Here is a 26,521-nt window from a genome sequence, read left to right as displayed (position 1 = left end):
CTGATAAGGAGCTTAAAGGAGGTGATTGACACTTACAAATCCCTTTGCCTGTGTCAAGCTGAATTTTGTAACGGTTTTATTTATCAGCAAGCTCTAGTCGTCTGCAGGTGGCGCCACCAGCCCCGCGGGTACCCGGAGTCAGGATGGGGCGGGGCCGAGTCTGGGGCGGAGCCAGGACGCAGCAGGGGCGGAGCCAGTAGCTCCTGCGCCGCGGAGCCTGTGCGGCCCAGGACGTCCCTGTCGCCTCTGACCCCGCCTCCTAGGGCGGGACGTGCAAGGCAATTGGCCAGCATAGACGAGAGGCGGTCGCCATTGGTCCGTGGCACCGTCGGCTCGGCGGGCGGTGTCCGGACGCAGGTGCCGGCGGAGCGGAGCTAGCGGCGCTGACGGGACCGGCCGGGCCGGGACCAGGGCCGGGGCGAGCGGAGGGGCCTGCGCGGCTGCCCGGCCCGGCCGCGGATCAGGTAGGCACGGGCGAGAGGATGGGACCAGGGGGTGCCGATCCGCGGGCCGGCCCCTAGTTTGAGGCCCGAGCCTGACCCCCAGGCGGGACCGCCGGAGTCGGACCCTCGGCCTCAGCCTTCCCAGGGACTAAGGGATCGCAATTTCCCTTTCGGAGACGGCAGGAGGTCCCCCGGAGTCGGACACACAGTAGGTGTCTCTCTGAGTTGGATTTTCTTATCCATGAAACCGGGTCATCCCAGCGCCAACCTAATGGGGCTGTTGGGAGGATTCCGGAGGTGGCAAATGAGGAAAGCGCTGTGCACACAGTAGGCGATCAGTAAGTGACAAGTCACCTTCCCCAACCTCCTTTTCAGAGGAAATTGTAAATAGAATAACACAGGCACTTGCTTAGCAGAGTGCCTGGCTGTTAGAGGGTGCTCAAAACGGGATAGCCAGAATTTATAGGATTAGCTCATTTTGTCCTCTAGGGACAATATTAGGTAGAAGTACTAAAAATGTTTCCTGCTATATGGATGAAGAAATCAAGGCTCAGAGTGGTCTAGTCTTTTGCCCAGGGCTACAAAACAACTAAAGATCAGAGCTGGGCTTAGAACCTGGCCTCGGTACAGGGCCATGCAAGTACTGAAGGGCACATGGGAGCTTCTCTGTGGTAAGTGAAGAAAAATGAATGCATTTCTTAGGCTCCACATTTAACCTAAAACAACAACAACAACAACAACAACAAACTAATGAGCATTTGTTGAGTGCTTACTGTATGCCAGGCACTGGCTGTGCCTTGTCTCATCAAACCTTGTCAACAGCTCTATATGCTGATGACAGTAATTAAACTAAAAGCTAATATTTATCAACTCATTCTTATTTATGCGTGTAAGAGCTGGAACCCCCATTATACAGAAGAGAAAAACCGAGGCCCAGAGAGTGAAGCAGCTGTACTGAGATGATACTGTGGGGAGTTAGGGTCCTCTGACTTTTCTTCCCTCAGTTTCCTGCCCTCAAATAAAGGAGGCTGGGTGGGTGTGGAAAGGTTGAGCCCAGGGCAAGTTTTGCTGGAGGAATTGAACCTGGGAGCTTCTTCTCAGGAAACCCCTCAGCAGACACAGTCCACTAGCTTTGCAAACTTATCTGACAGAGGGGAAGGATGAGGTCCAGAGAAGCTCAGTGACTTGTCCCAGGAGATACAGCATCAGCAACAGAGTCAGGACCTAAAAGAACCCAGGTCTTTTCAGTCCCAGAACCACTCACTAGATGAAGTTCAAATCTTGACACTGTCCGTCTTAGCTGTGAGATCTTGGGCAAGTAGTTGCCCCTCTCTGAGCCTCAGTCTCCTCACCAATCCAATGGAGGTAATTATTGGACTTAGGTCATAGGTTTGTTGTGAAGACTTAATGAAATCCATCTCCAGTTGTTGGGCCAAGTTTGATTCGCTCTCCCATTCCAGCAGCCTCAGAGCCAAGTCCAGCCTGCAGCCACCCTATCCTTGCATCCAGCCTTGAGTTTGGCCTCTTCCAAGTCCAAGCCTCTGTGGTCTTCACAGATATCTAGCCTTTAAATATCTCTGATTCCCATCATGGGTTCTTTCAGACCAGTGTCTGGGGAGCAAGAGACCTGGCTCTCTTACCCTGCTCTTACACAGAATAGGGACTGAGAAATGAATGCAGCAACTCTCTGCCAGACACAGGGCCAGGCACTGGAGATGACCAATGAGTAGAAGGCAGACATGGTCAAACCAGTAGACAAAGAAATAAGAGCATTTCAGAGTTTTCATTGTGGCTCAGTGGGTTATGAACCTGAGTAATATCTGTGAGGATGTGGGTTTGATCCCTGGCCCTGCTCAGTGGATTAAGGATCTGGCATTGCCGTGAGCCCCGGTGTAGGTTATAGACACAGTTTGGATCCTGTGTTGCTATGGCTGTGGTGTAGATGGGCAGCTGCAGGTCTGATTGGACCCCTGGCCTGGGAACTGCCATATGCCAAGGGTGCAGCCCTAAAAAGACAAAACAAACCAACCCAGTAGATGAAGAAATAAGAACATTTCAGAGAGGGGCACATTTTGTGATGGCAATAATGTGGACACCAATGGCACTTTGGCTGAGGTGGTCAGGGAAGCCTTCTCTGAGGAGGTGACCTTTGAAGGAGACACTTAAAACAACTGTTTGAGTTCATTAAGCTTAGTCCAGTACACAGCTTGCAGTAGGTACTTAATAAACAGTACCTGCTAGCTGTTCCCTGGTGGCTCAGCAGACTAAGAAGCTATAGTGCTGTGGCTTGGATGCAGCTGTTGTCTAGGTTTGATCCCTGGCCCTGGAACTTTTGCCTGCTGTGGGCTTGGCCAAAATAAAACAAAACCAAACAAAAAGAGTAGGTGCTCTTATTATTTTGGTGATTTGCAGGCCTTGCATCAGCAGAGTTACCAATGTTTTTCATTAGAAATGGCAGAACTTAGGAGTTCCCCTTATGGTGCTGTGGGAACGAATCCGACTAGTATCCATGAGGTTGAGGGTTCGATCCCTGGCCTCACTCAGTGGATTAAGGATCCAGTGTTGCCGTGAACTGTGGTATAGTTTGCAGATGTGGTTTGGATCCCACGTTGCTGTGGCTGTGGTGTAGGCTGGCAGCTGCAGCTCTGATGTGACCCCTAGCCTGGGAACTTCCATATGCCATGGGTGGGGCCCTATTAAAAAAACAAAAGAAATGGCAGAACTTAACATACAGGAGCTGTGATGATTCTTGTGATTCCCAATTACTTGCAGACATGGAAATGCCCATCCTTGGAGGAACAGAGGGGTGAATTCCCTTCTGCGTGCATCCCCTTGGGTAGCCCAGTGGCTTCCCTGCTGACCTCTGAGTTGGAAACTCTGGTTACAGACGTTCGGAGGGACAGCAGTGTATACAACATGGCAGGCTGGCCACTGCCCTGCGGATGTTATCTCGGTCACACAGCCTTCCTGCTGGGCTCGTCCTGCCTCTGGGCCGACACTTGCTTATCTGGCTGACAGCAGCCCAACTATGGAGGCTCAGAAGGGCCTGCTGGGGAGTTTCCTGGTGGCTCAGTGGATTAAGGATCCAGCATTGTCACTGCCATGGCTTTGGTTGCTGCTGTGGCTTGAGTTTAATCCCCAGCCTGGGGACTTCTGCATGCCATGGCACAGCCAAAAAAAGTAGTGGGGAGGTTGGCCCGGGAGGGGTTCTGGCAGAGCTGTTCTGAGAGTGTTGATCTGTCAGCAGAAAGTTAGCCAGTGACTTACACTGCTTCCCCCCAGCCACCTGCCCTTTCGGCCTCAAAGTTTAACTGGCAAGGGTTGGTAAAAACTAGCTGTAGGGGTACCTAAGTGAGTATTTCTGGTGTCTCTGTACCATAGCCCCTGGGGACAAACAGTGGAGTGTGAAACAAGTTTGGGACAGAGATCTTTAGCTCCAGCGTACCTGTATCAGCTTCAAGAGGCCTCTATTACTTTTGGGGAAATTCTTGGAAACACATAAGCCTTTCTGCCTGGTTCTAGGATGGGAGAGGAGCTTGCCAAGGGTTCCTTCTGGCAGGTCAGACCTGGGGGGCTTCAGACTGCTGCCTGAGGCTCCAGCTCTCTCCTGTGGCCTCTTCTTGGGCACAGAGGCATGGATGAGGGCAGCTGCTCTGGCAAGTGGGAACAGAGACTGCCACAGTCCTCCTCAGCCTGGGCCACTTCCTAGATGGCCTGCATTATCAAGGAGTTCAGAGTCCTATAAGATGCCATGAACCAGAAGGGTCAAGGTGACTCACTATTCTGGTCTGTTGGGCCAAGTTTCTAGCTCAGTTTTGACTCACTCCAAAGTAGGCTTATACTCTTTTTTTTTTAGGGCCAAATTTGCAGCATGTGGAAGTTCCCAGGCTAGGGGTTGAATCGGAGCTGCAGCTGCCAGCCTACGCCACAGCAACACCACAGCCATAATGATGCAGGATCCGAGCTGCATCTGTGACCTACCCTGTAGCTCTTAGCAATGTTGGATCCTTAACCCACTGAGTGAGACCAGAAATTGAACCCAAATCCTCATGGATACTAGTTGGGTTCACAACCTGCTAAGCCACAATGGGAACTCCTGAAGCTTATATTTTCTGAGCCCAGCTCTGGGAATCGGTCCATAGAGAATAGTCTCTAAGGGTTGGCAGGCATGGTTCTGGTCCCAGAAAGTTATATGCTTGGGGCCTGCCACACAGAAGCTGCTCACTCCATGTTAAGTGCTGTTCTCCTGTCTGAAAAGGTGGTGTCGTGGGCTGGGCTGGGTGGGCTTTCCTTCGGAGAGTCAGAGATAATATGATGGAACCTCTGAGTGCGCCAGGCCTGGGCTGAGCTGCAGATGTGATCTCATTGAATCCTTGCAGCCCCCTACAAAGCCCCATCTTACAGACTGGGCCACCAAGGCTCAGAGAGCTGGATTTACCTTGCTCTTAATCTTCTTGTTGGCTCTCCCCAGGCTCCTGGGACCATGGGCCTTGGGCCCTGAGGACGTGGGGCTCCCTGTGGCCATGACGACGGGTGACTGCTGTCACCTCCCTGGCTCCCTGTGTGACTGCTCTGACAGCCCTGCCTTCTCCAAGGTTGTGGAGGCCACGGGCCTTGGGCCACCCCAGTATGTGGCCCAGGTGACTTCAAGGGACGGCCGGCTCCTCTCCACTGTCATCCGGGCCTTGGACACGCCGAGGTGAGTGGTGACCAAGCCAAGATCTTTGCCCTCACTCACTCCACTCTTGGGCCAAAGCAGAGCCCCAGCCCAGACCGAATCCAACTGCCTGGAGGCACCAGGAGAGCATAGAAACCAGAAAAAGGGGTCCAATCAGCAATCACCACATGGAAACAGAGGCCTGAGCTAGCCAGGTCTGGTTCTTCAGGAAAAGCAGAAACTCCAGGAATTCTGCTGTGGTGCAAGTTCAATCCCTGGCCTAGGAACTTCCTGATGTTGCGGATGGCAAGGCAGGGTTGGGTGGGGTAGGGTAGGAGTGGAATAGAACATACAGTTTACCTTCTTGGCCATTTAAAAATATACAGTTCAGGAGTTCCTGTCGTGGCCCAGTGTTTAACGAATCCGACTAGAAGCCATGAGGTTTCGGGTTCGATCCCTGGCCTTGCTCAGTGGGTTAAGGATCCAGCATTGCCATGAGCTGTGGTGTAGGCTGCAGACATGGCTTGGATCCCGAGTTGCTGTGGCTGTGGCTGTGGTGTAGGCCGGTGGCTATGGCTCCGATTTGACCCCTAGCCTGGGAACTTCCATATGCCGTAGTGGCCCAAGAGATGGGAAAAAAAAATTTTTTTAATACAAAAATAAATAAAAATAAAAATGTACAGTTCAAAAAAAAGTGTAGTGGAGTTCCCATTGTGGCTCAGCAGTTAACGAATCTAACTAGTATCCGTGAGGATGTGGCTCTGATTCGACCCCTAGCCTGGGAACCTTCATATGCCTCGGCCCTAAAAAGACCAAAAAAAAAAAAAAAAAAAAGAGTCATTCCTACTGTGGCACAAGGGGATCAGCATCTCTGCAGTGCCAAAAAGCAGGTTGGATCCCCTAGCACTGTGGGTTAAAAGAATCTGGTGTTGCCACAGTGCAACAGCTCAGATCTGATCCCTGACTCAGGCACTCCATATGCCTCGGGGCAGCCAAAAAAAGAAGAAGAGGAAAAAAGTGTACAGCTCAGTGGCTTTAAGTACTTTGATATTGTTGTGCAACCATCACCACCTTTCAACCCCACAACTCTTTTGATCTTGCAAAACTGAAACTCTGTCCTCACTAAGCACTAATTCTCCATCCCCGCACCCCCCCCCCCGCCCCCGCCCCTGGCTCCCACCATCCTACTTCTTGTCTCTACGCGTCTGACTCCTCTAGGGACCTCCTATAAGTGGAATCAGACAGTATTTATCCTTTTGTGACTGGCTTACTTCACTGAGCATCAAGTCCTCAAGGTTTATCTCTGTTGTAGCAGGTGTCAGAATTAATTCTTAAGCTTTTCATTTAAACATAAAAAGAAGCAGATGGAAGCCTTGCAGTGCTTTGGAGGGAGCCCGCTCCTGGTCACCCTCTCAGTCTTTGCCTGGCATCACTTCCTTCAGGAAGCCTTGCCTGAGCCCGGATGAGATTGGAATTCTCCCTCTGGCCTTCCTCCAGGATGTTGGGTTTTTGTGTTATATTTTTTGGGGGGCGGGAGCATACCTGCCAGATCCTTAACCCACTGAGGGCCAGGATTGAACTCACATCCTCATGGATCCTAGTCAGGTTCTTAACCTGCTGAGCTACAACGGGAACTCCAGGATGTTATTTTTCTGTCTGCATCTCCATCAGACCCCTTGAAGTCAGGACAGGATCTGTGTGGCTGGAGGTGTAGCCAGGTTGGGAACAAGGATCCTTGTGGGCTCAGGGGCTTCCTAGCCAGAGCTATCAGGGCCAGAGACAGGGAGGAGGTCTCCCTCCACTGGGCTCCTGAGGGGCAATGAGTGAGTTCACTTCACCTTGCCCCACCCTTCTCTATTTTCACACCTGGGAAAACAGAGACCCAGAGGGAGCTGGACACCTGCCAGTGAGCAGAGCTTGAGGCTTGAATCTAGGGCTCCCCTTTGGGTGTGGGGGGGTGTTCAGTCCTATCAGCCTCCCCTACCACCCTCAGAGATCCAGGCAAGCAGCAGCAGCAGAGCAGCCCCTCCTCGGGCCAGCAGGTGGTCAGGACAGCCCAGCCCACTGAGACCACAGGGCCCTCCTGATCTGGCCCCCAGCCTTTTTTGGGCAGTGGGGGTGGGGGTGGGGTTGGCTGGATTATATGGTAGTGTGATTTTTTTTTTTATAATTTATTTTTTTCCCCCACAGTACAGCAAGGGGATCAAGTTATCCTTACATGTATACATTTCTCCCTCCTTTTTTTTTCGATTTTTTTTAAATTTTAAAAACGTTTATACGTTTTTTGAAAGATTACACTTCTTTCAGTTACCACACAATGTTGGCTGTATTCCCTGTGTTGTACAATACATCCCTGTAGCCTGTCTTATACCTGATGGTTTGTTAGCCTCTCCCCTACCCCTATAGTGGCCTTCCCCCCTTCCCTCTCCCCACTGGTAACCACTAGTTTGTTCTATCTGTGAGTCAGCTTTTTTTTTTTTTTGCCTGTTTGTTATGGTCATTAGTTTGCCGTATTTTTTTAGACTTCACATATAAGTGAGAGCTTATGGTATCTGTGTCTCTGATTTATTTCACTTAGCATAGAGCCCTCCAAGTCCATCCATGCAGCTGCAAATAGCAAGATGATGTTCTTTTTTGCTGGCTATCCCCTCTGCCTTTTGAGGCAGCCCAACCCCACCTTGCCCAGGCTGAAGGCCAGGGCAAAAGAACAACCCTTCCCAGAGGGAAGGCTGCTATTATTCCACAGGGTCATCATCCTTCAGGGAAGTGGCCTTCCTTGCAGCTTCCTGGTCAGTCTCCCCAGGCGTCAGTGCTGGGAGGGGCCGGGATTGGCAGAGGCCACGCAAGCAGGTTGCTGTCCTCCTCCTTCCCCTCACCCTGTGACTCCTCCTCCCAGCCAGCCCCTGCCGTCCGTGAGCAGCCAGGGTGGGGGACAAAGATAGTGTAATCAGTGCCTGGCTGGTTCCATGACCATAAAATCAATCAACCTTCCATTTCACTTCAAAGGAGACTCTGATTCCTGGGGGCACAAGATGCCCCCAGTGGGGAAGAGAGTTCTGGACCCTGAAACCTTCAGAGGCCAAAGAGGAAGGCCCAAGAAGCCTCTCCAGGGCCCAGGACAACCCACAGAGGCACAGGCTTGGGGCTAGCATCTGGGCCCCTCTGACCTCTGTGAGCTGGCCTCGACCCTCCTGGAAGCTGCCCTGAGCATTTCTGCACCCCTGGCCCTCCCATCTGGCCTCCTCCTGCTGCCTGATTCCACAGGGCTCTTATTTTCTTCCTCACTCATGCTCTCTCTTCTCCTGCCCATGGGGTATGCTCTGGGTGGCCCCACCGGGGTCACTGGATTTCTTACCCATTGCCCCATCCCATTTCCTCCTCATTCATGTCATTTGCATTATTTCCCTGCCAGAATTTCAAGCATGAAGCCCATTTCTGCTGCCCTACCACCTGTGGCAGGCAACAGAGTGGCTCAGGGTACACAGGCCCTGGAGCAACTTCCTGGGTTCAAATCCCAGCTTCACCGACCACTAGCTATGTGAGTTTGCACAAACAGGTTAACCCCTCCATGCCTCTGTTTAACCTATCTGTACAAGGGGGGCCTTCCTCACAGGCTCCCTGTGAGAACAAGACCGCTTAACCCAGATGTTACCCTTGAATGGGGCGTGGTACCTCCTAAGTGCTCAAGAAAAAATCAGTGCTCTTGTGTCTTGTTTTCTCTGAACTTGCACCTCCAAAGTAGGGTGCCCCGGGACAAACCCTGAACTGACGTGGATCATCCCGCAAGATATGCATCATTTCCACCTCTCAGCTTGGTTTCCGGGGGAGGGATCCCTTTCCTATTAACTTGATGTGTGTGGGGAGCCTGGGAGCAGGGTGGGAGCCAAGCGGAGCCAGAGTGCCCTTCTGACGTTGCGGGGAGAAAGCAGCAGCCTGGGCCCAGGACCTAGGACCAGAAAGCAGACCTGAGGGCTCAGCTCAGCCTCTTGGTTTCAAATAGCCATGCCCTGCCCCTGGCAGGACACACTGAGAAAAGGATAGAAAGTTTCTGAGGGGAAACTGGTGTTATCTGAAAAACAGTACTACTGCTCCGCCTCCTTCGAGTGTTCCCGCAGTCCGCTCCCTGGGCAGAGATGTCTGGAAAACAATGACTCATGTGCTGGACAGCCTCTGGGCCCACCGAGGCCACGCCCCTGGTCTCCTGAGCTGCCCCAGGAAGGATCCAGCATCCCCAGAGACCGGGCTGGGGCTGAGACTTCCCTGAAGCAGCTTCCTGCAGACATTTTTTATGTTTGTTTTCTGAGCCTCACTAGAGCAGAGGAGCCAAGGACCTCTTCTCCCTGGATATATAGGTTGCTCAGGTAGCATGGTCTTCAGGTGCGGCTGGATCCAGATGATGTCCTTGAGAATCTGCCTCTCCTTATCTCTTGGCTCTGCTTTCCTCTGTGACCCTTGGTTTTGGCATCATTCGCAGACTCCACCTGGAGACCAGGCTGTTGCCTACAGCTCCAAACATATCAGCCATGCTGCCTGTAGTTTTGGAGTTTAGGGAAGAAAAAGAATTTCAGGAGTTAAGTCCCTGTGATTTTGATTGCATCACACATGACCTTCCCTGAGTCAGCCCCTGTGGCCAGGGGTGTGTGGTGTTTTGATTGGTCATGCCTGAGATCATCAGGGGTGTCATCTTGAGGACCAAGAGTTGAGAGTGGGATGGTTGCCCAGCACAATCAGGGTAGTATTATAGGCAAAGGAGGAGTGGACGCTGGGCGGGCAGGCACAAGGGATGCTCACCCTGGACCGAAAAACGTGCCTTAGCAATGCTGGGGAGGGATCCTGTCACTCTAAGTGTGGGAATCTGGGAAGGTTTTCCAGGGGAAAGGTCATTTGGAACTGGGCTTTGAAGGTTGAGTAGGAGTTTGCCAAGTAGCAGCATAGGGGCAATGCTGAGCTGGGGTTCACTGTGTAGTGAAGCAGGCACAGGCAAGAAGCTTGATTGTTATTCACATGTCCCATCTCTGTGTCTAGTGATGGTCCCTTCTGCCGGATCTGCCATGAGGGAGCGAATGGGGAGAGCTTGCTGTCTCCTTGTGGTTGCACTGGCACACTGGGCGCCGTGCACAAGAGCTGTCTGGAGAGGTGGCTTTCCTCATCCAACACCAGCTACTGTGAGCTGTGCCACACGGAGTTTGCAGTGGAGAAGCGGCCCCGGCCCCTCACAGAGGTACCCTTGGGAGCCTTGAGGTTGGAGTGGGCAGAGGGGAGGAAGACAGGCATGGGGCCAGAGAAGGGAGCTGCCCTGGAGGAATCCTGGTGGGCTGGGGAAATGGCTTCTCTATGAGGAGAATCTCTCCTCTCCCCAGGGTCAATTCTGCTGATAGGGGTGGGTAAGGCAGGCCTGAGGTTCCAGACCTGACAGACCCTGTGCCCCCTTCCTGTGTTGGTCACTTCAGGTGACCTAAAGCTGAGACCTAAGGAATGAGAAGGAGTCCCAACCTGGGGAAGGGCAGTCCTGGCAGAGGGCACAGCCATTGCAAAGTCCCTGAGGCCAGGAGGAGCTTGGTGTTCCTGAGAGAGCCCATGTGGCTTGAGTGGAGTGATTTAGAGGAGGGGAGAGCCTAGAAGGAGAGGTAGTGGCCTTACTACATTTTGTGGGCCAAACCTGGAGCTTAAACTGTAGTCTGAGTGTCAACGGATCTGGGTTTATTCCCAGGCCTGGTAGGAGCCACACAGCTTCCTAGAGCCCTGCTGACCACTTGGGTGCCCTCTAGGCTCCTCCCTGCCCAGCTTGGCATTGGGCAGCTGAGAGCTGCAGGGCAATGAAGCTGGGGATTGGGTGATGTAGGGGCTCCTGGAAGGGTCCCTGGCTTCCAGAGGACTTGGGCTCTTAAAAGCGCAGTGGAAGGAAGAGTCAGCCTGCCTGAACCCCGCCCCCCAACTCTTTCTTTCATGCTCTAGCCTCCTGCCCCACTGCACTCTGTCTGGACCACACACTCCCACTCCAGTGCCTTTGCACGTGCTGTTTCCACAGCCTGGAGCGCTGTTTCCTCCATTCCTCGTGCTGCTCCTTCTGCTCATTTGGTTCTCTACGGTGCCACCTCCTCAGCAAAGCCTTCTCCGCCCTGATCATCTGCTGTGTGTCATGCCTCCCAAGATGGGCATGGAAGTTCTATATGGGCAGGGACTCTTTCCATTCCATTCACCAGAATTTTGTGATGAAGCCCATTCCTCTTACTCCATCATCTGTGGCAGGCAGAGTAGCGTGGCAGGCAGTGTAGCACAGTGGCCAAGAGCATACAGGCCCTGGAGCAAGGCTTCCTGGGCTCTGATGCTGGCTTTGTGGATGACCAGTCATGTGAGTTTGCAGAAATGGGTCAGGCCCTCTGTGCCCTCAGTTTCCCCATCCGGAAAATGGGGCAGAAACGCCCCGCACCTGTCAGGGCCTGGCCTTTCCTGGTCTCAGTAAGTATTTGCAAGAAGGAAGGGGCGGAGGGAGGTGCCAGGCAGGAGGCTGGTTCTGCAGGGCCCAGCGATGAAGATGGGCATCAGCAGAGGGGGGCGCATGGCCTGGAGGTATCACCCACCACCCCTTGGTGGAGGCTCTTGGGACGGCAGGGTACGGTTCCCCTCAGCGGCTCCCCCCTCCCTTCTTCCCCACAGTGGCTGAAGGACCCAGGGCCTCGGACAGAGAAGCGGACGCTGTGCTGTGACATGGTTTGCTTCCTGTTCATCACACCGCTGGCCGCCATCTCGGGCTGGCTGTGCCTGCGCGGGGCCCAGGACCACCTCCGGCTCCACAGCCGGCTGGAAGCCGTGGGGCTCATCGCCCTCACCATCGCCCTCTTCACCATCTATGTCCTCTGGACACTGGTGAGTGGCTTCCGGCATCTGGGAACAGTCAGGCCAGGGGTTTGGCCAGTAGCTTGGAGGGGGGTGCCCTGCCTGCCTCTGCTTGTGGCTCTTGGGTGGCAGCGATTCCCGGCATTCATGGAGCTCCAGATCCCAAATCTGACCAAGGTCGAGGCAGCCAGTCTTGAGCCTGCTGCCCCAAGGATGCAAGGGCATGTGATCACCTCTACTGAGTGCAGGCCCCACTACCCACTAAGACCGGACTGGGGAGAGGGAGTGAGGTAGAGAGACACCAAAAGGCTGTGGGGGAAAGAGCAGGAGAGGAGTTCCCCTTGTGGTGCAGTGGTTAACGAATCCAACTAGGAACCATGAGGTTGCAGGTTCGATCCCTGGCCTTGCTCAGTGGGTTAAGGATCCGGTGTTGCCGTAAGCTGTGGTGTAGGTTGCAGATGCGGCTCAGATCCCACGTTGCTGTGGCTCTGGTGTAGGCCGGCAGCTACAGCTCCGATTCGACTCCTAGCCTGGGAACCTCCATATGCCACGGGAGCGGCCCAAGAAAAGGCAAAAAGACAAAAAAAAAAAAAAAAAAAAAGAGCAGGAGAATGAGAGAGAGAGAAAAAGTGACTCGGGTTGAGAGAGTGTGTCTGTGGTGGGGGTGTTTGCCCTGGCTCCTGGCAGCCATGAGAACCTTGGCTCAGAGAAGAAACATCCCCAAAGTCTAGACCCTCAGATGGAACCACTGTTATTTAGCTGTGGAGGTGTTCCCTCCTCAAGAATTATTTCCCAGCACATCCACCAGCAGATTCGTTAATCACAAATAAATCGTAGGTTGTGCTCTGCAGTCGGCTTGTTTTCACTTTGCTAATGTCCCTTCAAAAAAAGGCAGCCACTCAACAGCCACTCATTGTATGGATGTGCTATATTTATGTAACTAATCCTTTTTGATGGACACTGGGATTCTTTCCAATGTGTTTTTTTTTTTTTTCCCTTTCCTTCTTCTTTCCTTGCCGTTCTAAACAATGTTTTGGGTGCACCCGTGCAAATGTTCCCTGGAACTTGCTTGGTCAAAGAGTATGAACCATTGACATTTATTTGGAAAAAAAAAAAAAAAAGGTGTTTTTTTTTTTTTTTTTTAATGGATCTTATTCATTAGAGCAGTTGAAGGTTTACAGCAAAATGGAGCAGGAAGCTCAGAGTTCTCAAAAACCCTCCCCTACTATCAACATGGCACCAGTGCCGTGAATTTATTCCAATCGATGAACCTACATTGACACATTATCACCCTAAGTCTATAGTTTACATTAGGGGTTCACTCCTCTTTTTTTTGGCCACATCCGTGGCATGAGGAAGTTCCCAGGCCAGGGATTGAACCTGCCCCACAGCAGCGACCTGAGCCATAGCAGTGATAACACCGGATCCTTAACCCACTGAACCACCAGGGAACTTCCAAGGGTTCACTTTTGGTGTTGAACAACTTGTGGGTTTAAGACAAATGTATAGGAGTTCCCACTGTGGCTCAGCAGAAACAAATCTGACTGGTATCCATGAGGACCTAGGTTTGATCCCTGGCCACGCTTAGCGTGTTCAGGATCCAGTGTGGCTGTGAGGTCGAAGACATGGCTTGGATCCTGAGTTGCTGTGGCTGTGGTATAGGCCGGTAGCTGCAGCTCTGATTTGACCCCTAGCAAAAGCAAAAAAAAAAAGGCAAATGTATAATGTATCCACCACTAGAGTGGATACAGAAAATTTTCATTGCCCTGAAACTTGTTCTCTGTGATCTGCCTGTTCATCCTTCCATCCTTCAGCCCCTGGCAACCACTGATCCTTATACTGTCTCCATAATTTTACCTTTTCTAGACTGTTCTAAAGTTGGAATAATGCAGTCTATAGCCTTTTCACATTGGCTTCTTTCTCTCAGTCATATGCATTTAAGGCTCCTCCATGTCTTTTCATGGCTTGGTAGCTCATTTCTTTTTAGCACCAAATACCATTCGGTTGTCTGAGAGTTCCCACTGTGGTACAGTGGGTTAAGGAACTGGCATCACCTCTGTCGCAGCACAGGTTCGATCCCCAGCCCGGGAACTTCCATAAGTCAGGAGTGCAGCTGAAAAAAGAAAACAAAACAAAACCCAAAAAATTCCATTGTCTGGCTATCCCACAGTTTATTTATTCACTCACCTACTAAAGGACATCTTAGTTGCTTCCAAGTTTTGGCAGTTATGTGACCCATTGACACCTGGCCCCTTCCAAGAGGCTCTATCTGGGAGTTCCCTTCATAGTTCAGTGGTTAACAAACCTGACCAGGATCCATGAAGATGCAGGTTCAATCCCTTGGCTCAGTGGGTTAAGGATCCAGCGTTGCCACGAGCTGTGGTGTAGGTCACAGACATGGCTCAGATCTGGCATTGCTGTGGCTGTGGTGTAGGCCAGCAGCTACAGCTCTGATTTGACCCCCAGCCTGGGAACCTTCATATGCTGCCAGTGCAGCCTTAAAAAGCAAAAAAAAAAAAAAAAAACAACCCAAAACCCAAGAGACTCTATCACTTCACTGCCTCACTGCCACCTTGAGAGACAGAAAGGGAGCTCCTCCCCCACACCCACCCCCTGCTGCAGACCCTCTGCCTCTCCACTTTGCAGGGCCCTGAATGCAGTGGGGAGGTTCCCAGGGAGAGTAAATAAGTATTTGTGCACTGTCTTTGTGCCATGTGCCTGGACTTCTGGAAGCGGGAGCCTGGCCCTGGTTTGGGTCAAGGCAGGTGCTTCAGGGGCCCAGTTTTCTGCTCTCAGGGTGGGTGGAGGCTGGCTGGTGGCTGGCCCTCCCTCCCATCTCTGCCATGCCCCACAGGTCTCATTCCGCTACCATTGCCAGCTGTACTCCGAATGGAGAAGAACCAACCAGAAAGTGCGCCTGAAGATCCGGACCTCTGATGGCTCTGAGGGCACCCAACACTCCCCGCTGGCCGCTGGACTCCTGAAGAAAGTGGCAGAGGAGACACCTGTGTGAAGGCTGGGCTGGCAGGACCAGAGGCAGCTGGCAATGCCCTGGAATTTGGAAGGACAGCCACGGCCCGACCCTTCCTGCACGGCCAGAACGCTTCTTAGGCCAAGAGATGCCAAGCAGAGCCGATTCTGTGATCCCGTGCGAAAAAAATAGCATCAGATCATCTTGCACTGTCTTGTACTCGAGGAGGATGGATGGACGTGGTCCCGAGCTTCGGATGGACCAGGTACCCTGATCTCATTCTGAGGTCCACCTACTGGGCCAGCAGCCGTGGCCAGAGGCGAGCTGAGAGCACCTACTGGGCCGGGATGTTCTGCAAGCTTCTTGCACTTTTCCGCACCTGGCAGGCTCACTTTCCTGGCACCCTCGACTTTATAAAGTTGCACACCACGTTTCAAAAACCCACCCTGGAATGAATAAAAGGAGCCCTTGCTGGACAAAATGGACTTGTCAGTCACATGTTTCCGAGGCCTCAAAATGGGACCCTGGGACCCAGGGGAGGCAGGGACCACACAGGTAACAGAGCAACAGCAAATGCTCTCGGCTGGTTTGAGGGATCTGTTGTGAAACACAGGGCTAGAAGCAAAGTCTGGGTTTTCAAAGGAAGAGCAGGTAGCAGGGCCATGTATTAAATGATTTAAAATAAATAAACATAAGAAGCATAGTTTCCACTTATTGCATCTACCATTGGCAGGACACCATGCTGGGTCCTTTACACTAATAAACTAATACTCACCCTTACCCCTTACCTAGGGTCACCCTGAAGGGGTGCCCAGTTCTGAGCCTTAATGGACATCTTCCCTCTGACCCTCACTACCATTCTCAGTGGGAGGAATGGCTACTACCTCCATCTTACAGATGAGAAGACTGAGGTCCAGAGCAGGGAAGGCTCCATCTAGGGTCCTACAATGCTAGGAAGTGGAGTTGGGGCTGACCCCGGGTCTGCCTGGCCCTGGGGCTGAGCTTTGTGTGTCCCCTTCCAAGAGGACTCAGGAAAAGAAGCAGAATATGGTCATGATAATGACAGCATCCCCTTCCTGAGCACTTTCTGAGCTTTTTACCCTCGAGGGCATATGGAGCAACACCAGATCCCAGCCCCATCTTTGACCAACATGGTAATGCCAGATCTTTAACCACTGAGGGAGGCCAGGGATCAAACCCATGGGTACTAGTTGGGCTCATCACTGCTGAGCCACAATGGGAATGCCCTGCCTCGGACCACTCAGGGCATTCCTGAGAGATGGGTGCCAGGGTTCCCTTATTAATCCCATTTGCAGATGGGCAAACTGAGGCTCAGAGCCTTAGGCTCACTCACCTGAGTTTGCATATCCATCAGGGCCTAGTACAGTGCCTGGCTGGTCGGTTGTTTTGTGAAGGAATCTCTGTCTGTGGAGTTCCCATTGTGGCTCAATGGAAACGAATCCGACTACAAGCCATGAGGTTTCGGGTTTGCTCCTTGGCCTGGCACAGTGGGTCGGGGATCCAGCATTGCCATGAGCTGTGATGTATGTCACAGATGCGCCTGGACCCAGTGTTGCTGTGGCTATGGCGTAGGCTGGCAGCTGTAGCTCTGATTTGATCCCTAGCCTGGGAACCTCCATGTGCCATGGCTGTGGCTCTAAAAAACAAAAGAAAAAAAGAAAGCATAGTTGGTTTACAATGTTGTGCTATTTCTGCTGTACAACAGAGTGACTCAGTTATACATCTATATACCTTCTTTTTTTTAATACAGTCATTCTTTTTAATATTCTTGTTCATCAGGGTCTATGCCAGGAAATTGGATATAGTTCCTCGTGCTGTGCAGAAGGAACTTGTTTCTAATAAGCTGTTTATAGCAAGTTTTCAATATGGGGTGTGAGGTGAAGCAAAATTTTTTTTTGCTTTTTAGAGCCTCGCCTGCGGCATATGGAGGTTCCCAGGCTAGGGGTCAAATCAGAGCTACAGCTGCCAGCCACAGACACAGCCACAAAGGATCTGAGCCACATCTGTGGCCTGCACCACAGCTAATGGCATCGCCAGATCCTTAACCCACCAAGCTAGGTCAGGGATCAAACCGGCATCCTCATGGATGTTGGTCAGGTTCTTAACCTGCTGAGCCACAACAACAGTAACTCCCCCTGCTGTTTTGTTTTTGGACTCCTCTCCCTTATTCTGACAGACTGCTGTGGACTCCTCTGCAATTTTTTTTTTTTTTTTTTTTTTTTTTTTGGGCCACACTTACAGCATATGGAAGTTCCCAGGCTAGGGATCAAATCAGAGCTGCAGCTGCTGGCCTATGCCAGGGCCAGAGCAACGCAGGCTCCTAGCTGTGTCTGCAACCTACACTACAGCTCATGGCAACACTGGATCCTTAACCTATGAAGGGAGGCCAGGGATCGAACCCACATCCTCATGGATCCTAGTCGGGATCATTAACCACTGAGCCATGAAGGGAACTCCCTCTTCTGCAATTTTTGAGTCCTGTGGGACAAGGGAATTCAGAGATTTGTGAGGCTTTGGCTTCTTCTGGACCAGGGCCCCTTCTGGTCTAGAGAGGGAGAAAGGTAAATTGAGATCCCAGTGGGGCCATGGGAAAAGGGTTGGTAAGAACAGAGGATTTTAGGATTGTGATGATCATTGTACAGCTATAGATGTAATAAATTCATTGAGCAATAAAAAAAAAAATAAAGTACCTAGGGGGGAAAAAAAAGGAACAGAGGATTTTAGTAGATCAGAGATTTTAGGAGGGGAGGGGCTTGCAAAGGGCAATCTTGAAGGAAACCTGTGAGTCTGAAGAGTTTGGGAAGTCTGTGGGAACGGGAGCTGAAAGGAGAGGGTGGGGCCTAGCCTCCGGATCAGGCTGGGCTACTGGGTTTATTCTCTGGGACTGAAGTTCTTAATCCACTCAGAATACCAGCCCAAATTAAGCGTTTTATTTGGAGGAGGATGCGGCAGGTGGGATAGTCCCCCAGAGTGGAAGGAAATGTAGTTATTCAGTGAGAGGGAGAGGAAAACAAAACAAAACATCTCTTCCTTTTTTTTTTTTTTTTTTTTTGCCTTTTTGTTATTTCTTGGGCCGCTCCCGCGGCATATGGAGGTTCCCAGGCTAGGGGTCGAATCGGAGCTGTAGCCACCAGCCTACGCCAGAGCCACAGCAACGCGGGATCCGAGCCGCGTCTGCAACCTACACCACAGCTCACGGCAACGCCGGATCGTTAACCCACTGAGCAAGTGCAGGGACCGAACCCGCAATCTCATGGTTCCTAGTCGGATTCGTTAACAACTGCGCCACGACGGGAACTCCACATCTCTTCCTTTGTGAGCTTAGAGTTTGGTGGTTAGGTGGGAACTCATGCAAGATCCAGTAAAGCATTTCAAAGTTCCAGATAGGGGTGGCTTCTGGGGAAGGGAGACAGAGGGACCCAAGATCAGGCAGCAAGGACCCCACCATTTCTTCCATTATGTGATCTCTATCACGTTTGGCTTCTTGCTTTTTCATTCACTCAGGAAACGTGCATAAGCACATACTAAGTCTCCAGTCATGCGTTTGGCTTGTAATGGATGGGTTCGGTGAGAGGGACTTAGTCCATGGGCTCTGCATCCAGGAGTTCTTAGAGCGGTGGGGAGATAGGTCGGATAGAGCCCAGGTATTCTTGGTGCAGGATACTTGCTTAGAGAGAGCATTTTGCACATCTGTCCTACTGCCTGGCCCTTCAGTGTCCTACCCTTGCCTGGCTAACTCGCTTATAGCCTAGTATAGTATTTCGCTGCCCTTCTGCCCCAGCTCTGTTTGCAGATACCTTGGAGTTACTGGGTCCGGGTAGGGGAATGGAAGGATGCCTCCCCTGCCAGACCTCGAGAGCGGATGGTGAATCCAGGAGGTGCCAAACGCGAGAATGAATTAACAGCTGATGGTCTGCGCCTGCGCGCGGCGGGGGGCGTGGCCCGGGGCGTGAGGGAAAGAGGCCGGAGGCCGCCGCGGCGCGCGCAGGCGTTACTGGTCGCGCCGGGTCATGTGAGCGCGCAGGCGCAGCGCCGCGCAGCCCGCTCGCTCACACAAAGCCCAGACGCGAAGAAAATGGCGGCAGGGGTCGAAGCGGCGGCCGAGGTGGCGGCGACAGAGCCTAAAATGGAGGAGGAGAGCGGCGCGCCCGGCGTGCCGACCGGCAACGGAGCTCCAGGCCCGAAAGGGTGAGTATCCTATGGCTTCTCTCAGGCCGGGCACTTTCACGGCGGTCGGCGGCAGCTCCGTTAGGTCTGTTGGCGGCCTTCTCCAGGCGCGGCTTTGGCCGAGCCTTCCCGGCAGGGTCTGCCGAGAATAGGGGCGTCAAAGACTGTGAGAGGTGAAGCTGGGCGGCCCCGGGAGCGTCTTCAGGACCGCTCCCTCCTCCCATGCTTCGGCTCTCAACTTCTCCGGTCCCTCTAGGCCGGATCCGACGCCGACGCCGAGGCCTCAGGCCCAGACTCTGCGTGCGGGGATAATGGCGCGCGGGCGCAGAAGCCGACCAGTCTGAGAGCCCGCGACCCGCTGGCCTATCGGATGACCTTGGGCGCGTGGTTTCGCATCCCTTCCCTATCGCCCGGGGTCTCAGTTTCTCGATCCGTAAAGTGGGGGGAGGGGAGGGGAGGGAGTGCGCACGCAGGGCTTTGCGCGCGGTCAGTCTGGGTAAACGGTAGCAGAGGCGGGTAGGTACCGGGAAGGACCGCGAGGCCGGCTCGGGGCACCTCCTCCCCGCGCCTTCCCCTCCCCCCCCTCCCGCCCCCGCCTCGCGGGAAATGCCTCGGTCGGAACCGCCCCTTGCCCGACGCTCAGGCGCAGGCTCAGGTCCCTCACCTCCTTCCCAGGTGCGCAGTAGGTATTTGTGAAGAGATCGAACCGTTTGTTCTTCAGTGTTCAGCCGTAAAAACAAAGTGTAGGGAATAAAAGGGAAACATCCTCTTCCGTGTTCCAGAAGGTTTTCCATCATTAGGCGGATTCACCCAATCCAAACTCCGTCACCTTTTCGAGTCCTGTTTGAGGCTCTTTCTTGGGTCCTTGGTATTTAAGGTTTTCTTAACACTTTAAAGTAACGTCCTGTGTTCTCGTGAACCCCACTCATTGTGATTACAGCCTCTGAAAAATGCGGAGAGACTTTTTGGCCCCGACCAGCAGCTGTGGGGGGAGGAGAGGGGAAGCCTGGGTGCGCATTTGATTTCCCATGGACGTTAAAAAAAATTATTGGGGGGTGGGAATTGTAACAACCGAAGATGTTTACAATTTTAATCATTTTCAAGTGTACAATTTTAATCATTTTCAAGTGTACGATTCAGTGGCATCAAGTGTGTTGGCGGTATTGTGCAGCTATCACCAGTGTCCATGTCCACAACTTTTTCATCATCCCAAACAAACTGTAGCCATTAAACAATAACTTCCCATCTCCCTCTCTTCCTGGTTACCTGTGTTAGGCGTTCTGTCTTTTCTGAATTTGTCTTTACACAAGTTTTTAATGTGCATCATTAGAGTTTGTGGGAAGTAAAAGTGAATGTAGTTAAAGAACTTTGTTAATAAACACTCACTAAATAATAGCCATGTTGCTAAACTTGGGGGTGGGGGACAGAATACCATGGTTACTGGTCCCTGGAAATAAAGAGAAAGTATTCCCAACCCTTTATTATTGAAAGCTCTGGAAAGGGCCTTGTTCATCTAGACTTTTTTCATTACCTAGTAGGGAGCCTAGTAGGATTTTTGAGGGTTGTATTTGGAAGATACATTTGATTTCCTTTTTTTTTTTCTCCTATCAAAGCAGTTATCACAGGATGGAGTGCTGCTAGAACTGTATTAGCTGAGAAGTTATCAGTTACAGATTTTAACATCTGGGGTACATTTTTCAACTTTCCCATTTTCTACTGTCCATTTCAAAATAGTCATATTGTGACTTTTATTTGACAAACATAACACATTAGAATCTGAAGGTTTTCAAGACAAAAGAGCTCTAGTTGAAAAGAATCTGGGACTGCTTAATAGAGAGTATTTTAGGAAGTTAACAACACTTAGATCTTTCTTGTAGGGCCACTGGAAAACTGTGGTTTTTGTTTCCCTTTTTTTGCATTATGAGGCTTTTGAAGTAGAACTCTTTAAATTTTATTATTATTATTTTTTGTCTTCTTATGGCTGCACCTGCGGCATATGGAAGTTCTCAGTCTGGGGTTGAATCAGAGCTGCAGCTGCCAGCCAACACCACAGCCACAGCAGTGGGGGATCAGAGCTGCATCTGCGATGTATACCACAGCTCACAGCAACGCTGGATCCTTAATCTACTGAGTGAGGCCAGGGATGGAACCCACATCCTTAGGGATTCTAGTCTGGTTCTTAACCTGCTTGGCCACAGGGGAACTCCCCAAACAGAGGTCTTTAGAAAATGAAGCCCATGCTCATAAGGGGAGGCTAATGAATATTTTTGTATTAAGGTAATTGTGCTGTGATTGAGGTAAAAGGAGTTAACCAGGTATGGGTATGAAGGGGCTCCCCTCCCCCCCCACCAACTTGTTGGGGGATGGGCAGGAGATGTTCTTCCAGGAGGAGGAGGAGGATGAAAGGTGATAGGGAAGAGTCAAAGAGGAGTGTCCAAAGACTAGGGATTTTGATATATTCTTTGCAAATTTGTAAAGAACTGAAACTGCTGGAACACTGGGGGCCAGCTGGTGGGCAATGAATTCCAGGCTAAGGCATTTAGATTTTTATCATGAAAGCCTTTGAGGGATGGGAAGTGAGTGAAACTAGGGTATTTTTACCTTTGTCTCCATCAGGAGTGGAGTGTGCTGTAAACCTAAAAGGCAGTGGGATAGCAAGCTTGATGTGGACCCCCACATAAGATCGCTTGTTTGCAATTCCTTTTCTTCAGAGGAGGAATTGTTTTATTTTGATGAGAAATCTATTCCATCTAAAGTAAGTCAAGATTCAGAGTTAGAGTATATTTTAGTTAAGGGGTAAAAGCATTTATTTTAGAGGAATATTTAAGATTCAATTTAAAAATTTTTTTAATTAATTAAAAAAATAAAGATTGGACCATACTCTTTTTTTTTTTTTTTTTTTTTTTTTTTTTTTTGACATTTCTAGGGCCACTCCAGCAGCATATGGAGGTTCCCAGGCTAGGGGTCTACGCCAGAGCCACAGCAACGCCACCGCAACGCGGGATCTGAACCGAATCTGTGACCTACACCACAGCTCACGGCAACGCCGGATCCTTAACCCACTGAGCAAGGCCAGGGACCGAACCCGAAACCTCATGGTTCCTAGTTGAATTCGTTAGCCACTGTGCCACAACAACGGGAACTCCCTGGACCACACTCTTAAAAACCAGTGATTTAACCTTCTCCATTTCTAGATTAAGCTTGTGACTGAATCAGAAAACTAAAAAATGAATTGGCTATTTTATTTTATTTTTGTCTTTTTGCCATTTCTTGGGCCGCTCCTGTGGCATGTGGAGGTTCCCAGGCCTAGGGGTCTAATCGGAGCTGTAGCCGCCAGCCTACGCCAGAGCCACAGCAACGCAGGATCCGAGCCACGTCTGCGACCTACACCACAGCTCACGGCAACACCGGATCGTTAACCCACTGAACAAGGTCAGGGACCGAACCCGCAACCTCATGGTTCCTAGTCGGATTCGTTAACCACTGCACCACAACGGGAACTCCTGAATTGGCTATTTTAAAAATGAAAATTTAGTATACATTCCTGGGGAGGTAATGTTAGTGTTGCTGCTGTTTTACAGTCGAGAAAAACATTAACAATTTAGAAACCATAGGTTAAGGAAAATGACCCAAAGTGTCTGGGGGAGACCATCTTGACTCCAAAGCCCTTGCTGCTTCCACAATACCACCGAGGTATTACTAAACACAGTTATTTGAAGCGGTTTGTGTTTTGTGCTTTTTGTTTGTTTTAATTTAAACCAGATTCTCTGTGCTTTGCAGTGATTTGAGTGTTTGCTGAAAACCAAAGTGATTGTATACTTGATAAAAATAATTTTGAGACATAATAGATTGTGAGCTCAGGATTAGAATGGGAGCCCTGGATTGCTTGAATGCATGCTGCCTGCTCCTAGGTCTTTGCTCTTATTTTGATATTTGATTTTATTCATGGATAAGCAAGGAAATATTAGTTTGCAGATTAGGTTGCTTGTTTCATTTAAGGGTTCTCAGATAGGTTCTCCCATTATCATGTTTTGCAGTCATAGAGGTGAAGGCTGAATTGCTCTTTTGGTAGCCTATAAGGAGTAGAATGCCTAGGTTTCCTTAGCCATGGTCCCACTGGGCTAGTTTTTTTTTAATTTTTGTTGTTGTCTTTTTGCCTTTTCTTGAGCTGCTCCCACGGCATATGGAGGTTCCCAGGATAGGGGTCTAATCGGAGCTGTAGCCACCGGCCTATGCCAGAGCCACAGCAACGCGGGATCCGAGCTGCGACTGCAACCCACACCACATCTCAACAGCAACGCCAGATCCTTAACCCACTGAGCAAGGCCAGGGAACGAACCCGAGACCTAATGATTCCTAGTCGGATTTGTTAACCACTGTGCTGGATGGGAACTCCCCACTGGGCTAGTTTTAAAGCCTGATCAATATGTGCAATGGTAGAAGGCTAGGAGTGAAATCACTCTCTCCAAAAAAATTCTTTGTACAGAAATATATCATTGCCGTGGTTAGTGTGCCAAGCTTCTCCTTTAAACCTGTGTGTGGATAGTAATCTCCTTTCACAGAGGAAGGAACTGAGGCCTAGCAAAGAGCTGGAAACTTTGGGCCTTCAGACTAGATGTGTGACCTTACCTCTTAGTCACTTGTGCCGCTCCCTTAGATACTCACCTAACTTCTACCAAGCTGCTGCTTTTTTTGCATATGAAAGTCCCCAGGCTCTGAGTTAAATTGGAGCTGTAGCTGCTGGCCTATGTATGCCACAACAAAGCCAGATGGCTTAACCCACTGAATGAGGCCAGGGATCAAACCTCATGGATACTAGTCGAGTTTGTTACTGCTGAGCCACAACGGATACTCCCCAGGCTGCTTTTTGTTAGGCTGATTGTTGATTCTCTTAACATGAGCTACCATGGATACAGGTTATGCTGGTTTTGCTAGTGAAGAACCAGAGAGGTACAGAGCTTGAGTCACGTAGGTAGTTAAGTGGTGGACCTGGATTGTGCTATGAATAGTGCTCTCCACATCTTAAATGCATTAGAGGAGCTCAGGATTGAAAGGATTTCTATGAAGAATCATTCTACATAAGGGATAGTTCTCAAGGGAGTTCAGGGGTAGGGGTATGTTTTCCCTTGGGAGATGTAATCAGGATTTCACCGTATTGGGATTGTCATTTCAAACTATGCTCTGATTGAAAAACACTGAAAGTAATGAGTATTATGGATGAGAATGCCATGGAGACTTAGGAGGGGGTAGAGATTCACTGTTTTACAGAGTGAATGTAGCAGTCCTTTGTTGGATAGGCACTCACATCGGTTTTCTTAGTTGGAGCAGTGACATGGTAAATTATCAGTTTTCAAAGAAACCAATCAGTGAAACAATTCCAAAGCCATATTAAACATAATCTTATTTTAATGACTTGGAAGTTTTGAACAGATTTTAGGCTTATCTTTATTGATGTGTTATGAAATAGGTTGACAGAATGTGAGAAAAAGTTTTTAATAAATTGGGTCTATTTAGAACTTTAGGTAGATGATTGGGTGCCAGAAATAGATGGAGTATTTATTGGGAATTGTGAGACAGTTAACAAGGAGAATATTAGTAATGTTAGTAAGACCTTTAGCAGGCCTAGGTAGCTTCAGTTTCTTTGAAAGATTACAAATTTGTTACTTTATATAGAAGTTGCAAGTCAGATTATATTGGGGTTAGGTTTGAAATTAAACGTGGGTAGAAACTTAAAGAAAAACTGTTGTATAATTTGCATAATAAACTGTACAAGTTGGAAGTGTACAATTTGATACCCTCACTGAATGGGAATAATAAATAAATCTATAACCCTGAGAAGTTTTTGCTGCCCCTTGGTAATCCTCTAAGTCCTTCTTTCCCTCATCCCTAGGCAAAGATGCTTTGCTTTCCATGGGTATGCATCAGTGTTCTCAGTGGATCTTTCTTTCTTTCTTTCTTTCTTTCTTTCTTTCTTTCTTTCTTTCTTTCTTTCTTTCTTTCTTTCTTTCTTTCTTTCTCTCTCTCTCTCTCTCTCTCTCTTTCTTTCTTTTTTTGTCTTTCTAGGGCCATAACCTTGGCATATGGAGGTTCCCAGGCTAGGGGTCTAATCAGAGCTGTTGCCGCCGGCCTACGCCAGAGCCACAGCAGTGCAGGATACGCACCGCATCTGTGACCTATACCACAGCTCATGGCAATGCTGGATCCTTAACCCACTGAGCAAGGGCAGGGACTGAACCCGCAACCTCATGGTTCCTAGTTGGATTCGTTTCCGCTGCACCAAGACAGAAACTCCTGGATTGATTTCTTTTTTCCCTACAGGGGACATTTGAAAGTGTCTTGGAGATATTATTGATTTTCATCTTTAAGTCTGAGGAATGGGGCTGCTACTACCATCTTAGGTAGAGGTCAGGGATGCTGCTGAACATCCTACAGTGAGTGCACAGGGCAGTTTCCCATGGCAAAAGGATTATCTGGCCCAAAATGTCATGTTGAGATTGAGAAAACTTCACACAGATGAGTTTGCGGGATTGGATTTTCTAAAATACAGGTATTTATATGATGAAATCATACCATATGTATTCCTTTTTTTGGTCTGGTTTCTTTGAATATAATTATTACGAGATTCTTCCAAAATGAATGTGTTGATCATTACTTTTTGTTGAGTAGTATTTCTTTTTCTCTCTCAATCTTTTTTTTTTTTTGCCTTTTAGGGTCGAACCTACAGCTTATGGAAGTTCCCAGGCTAGGGGTTAAATTGGAGCTGTAGCTGCTGGGCTACGCCACAGCCACAGCCATGTGGGATCTGAGCCACATCTGACCTACACCTACACCACAGGTCACGGCAGTGCTGGATCCTTAACCGATTGAGCAAGGCTGGGGATGGAAGCTGCATTGTCGGGGACACTAGTCTGGTTTGTAACTCGCTGAGCCATGATTGGAACTTCCTGTTGAGTAGCATATCAACATGTGGATATACTACAATTTATTTATTCATGTATCTGTTAGTAGTCATTTAGATTTCCCGTTTTGGGATAACTTACGGTATTTAGTTAGGATAAAGCAATTTTTTTTGTCAATGTAGGTAAATTATAATCTACCTGTAAAAATGTATTTCTGAAAGGTTTTCACAGTTAAGTGCTACATATATTTTAGGGCTGGAAGACTACTCGCCTAATTTTATCCAGAAAATAAGGGAGAAAAGTGAATTGAACTTTTTCAAAAACGTGCTTTTCTTAAACTGTCATCATTTATACTTGAATGTGTATCATGTGAGGTTTCTTTGAGGGTGATTCTCTACAATTCTGTCAAGAATAAGGTTGATGTTGATTATTAGATTTATGAAATGGTCAATTTTTTAAGAAGCTGGAACTACTGAGATAGTTCTTAAGTCTTTTACTTAGGAGGAAACTTCTCAAGAGAGAGGAA

General features: G+C 49.8%; 2 protein-coding genes across 4 annotated transcripts in view; both read left to right on the top strand.

The window, feature by feature from the left end:
• The first annotated feature begins 365 nt into the window (after positions 1-365).
• Positions 366-15,393, top strand: MARCHF2 (membrane associated ring-CH-type finger 2). Of its 2 annotated transcripts, none has more exons than XM_005654752.4 (5): positions 366-464; positions 4,915-5,142; positions 10,126-10,321; positions 11,758-11,967; positions 14,816-15,389. In XM_005654752.4, the coding sequence occupies exons 2-5, from the start codon at positions 4,967-4,969 to the stop codon at positions 14,948-14,950; spliced, it is 717 nt and encodes a 238-aa protein (XP_005654809.1). In that variant the 5' UTR covers positions 366-464; positions 4,915-4,966; the 3' UTR covers positions 14,951-15,389.
• A 3,598-nt stretch (positions 15,394-18,991) lies between these two features.
• HNRNPM (heterogeneous nuclear ribonucleoprotein M) overlaps positions 18,992-26,521 on the top strand; it is a 45,065-nt gene continuing 37,535 nt past the window's right edge. For both annotated transcript variants that reach the window (XM_005654753.4, NM_001244930.1), the window contains 1 exon segment: positions 18,992-19,117. In XM_005654753.4, coding sequence (XP_005654810.2) covers positions 19,005-19,117 — 113 coding nt within the window. In that variant the 5' untranslated portion in view covers positions 18,992-19,004.

The sequence above is a fragment of the Sus scrofa genome, chromosome 2 (genome assembly GCF_054392235.1).
Source record: "Sus scrofa isolate SSC_HxYL_T2T_F1_AM1 chromosome 2, Sscrofa_HxYL_maternal_Yorkshire_Landrace_v2.0, whole genome shotgun sequence".
NCBI classification, from domain to species: domain Eukaryota; kingdom Metazoa; phylum Chordata; class Mammalia; order Artiodactyla; family Suidae; genus Sus; species Sus scrofa.
This window is presented reverse-complemented; position numbering and strand designations above follow the sequence as displayed.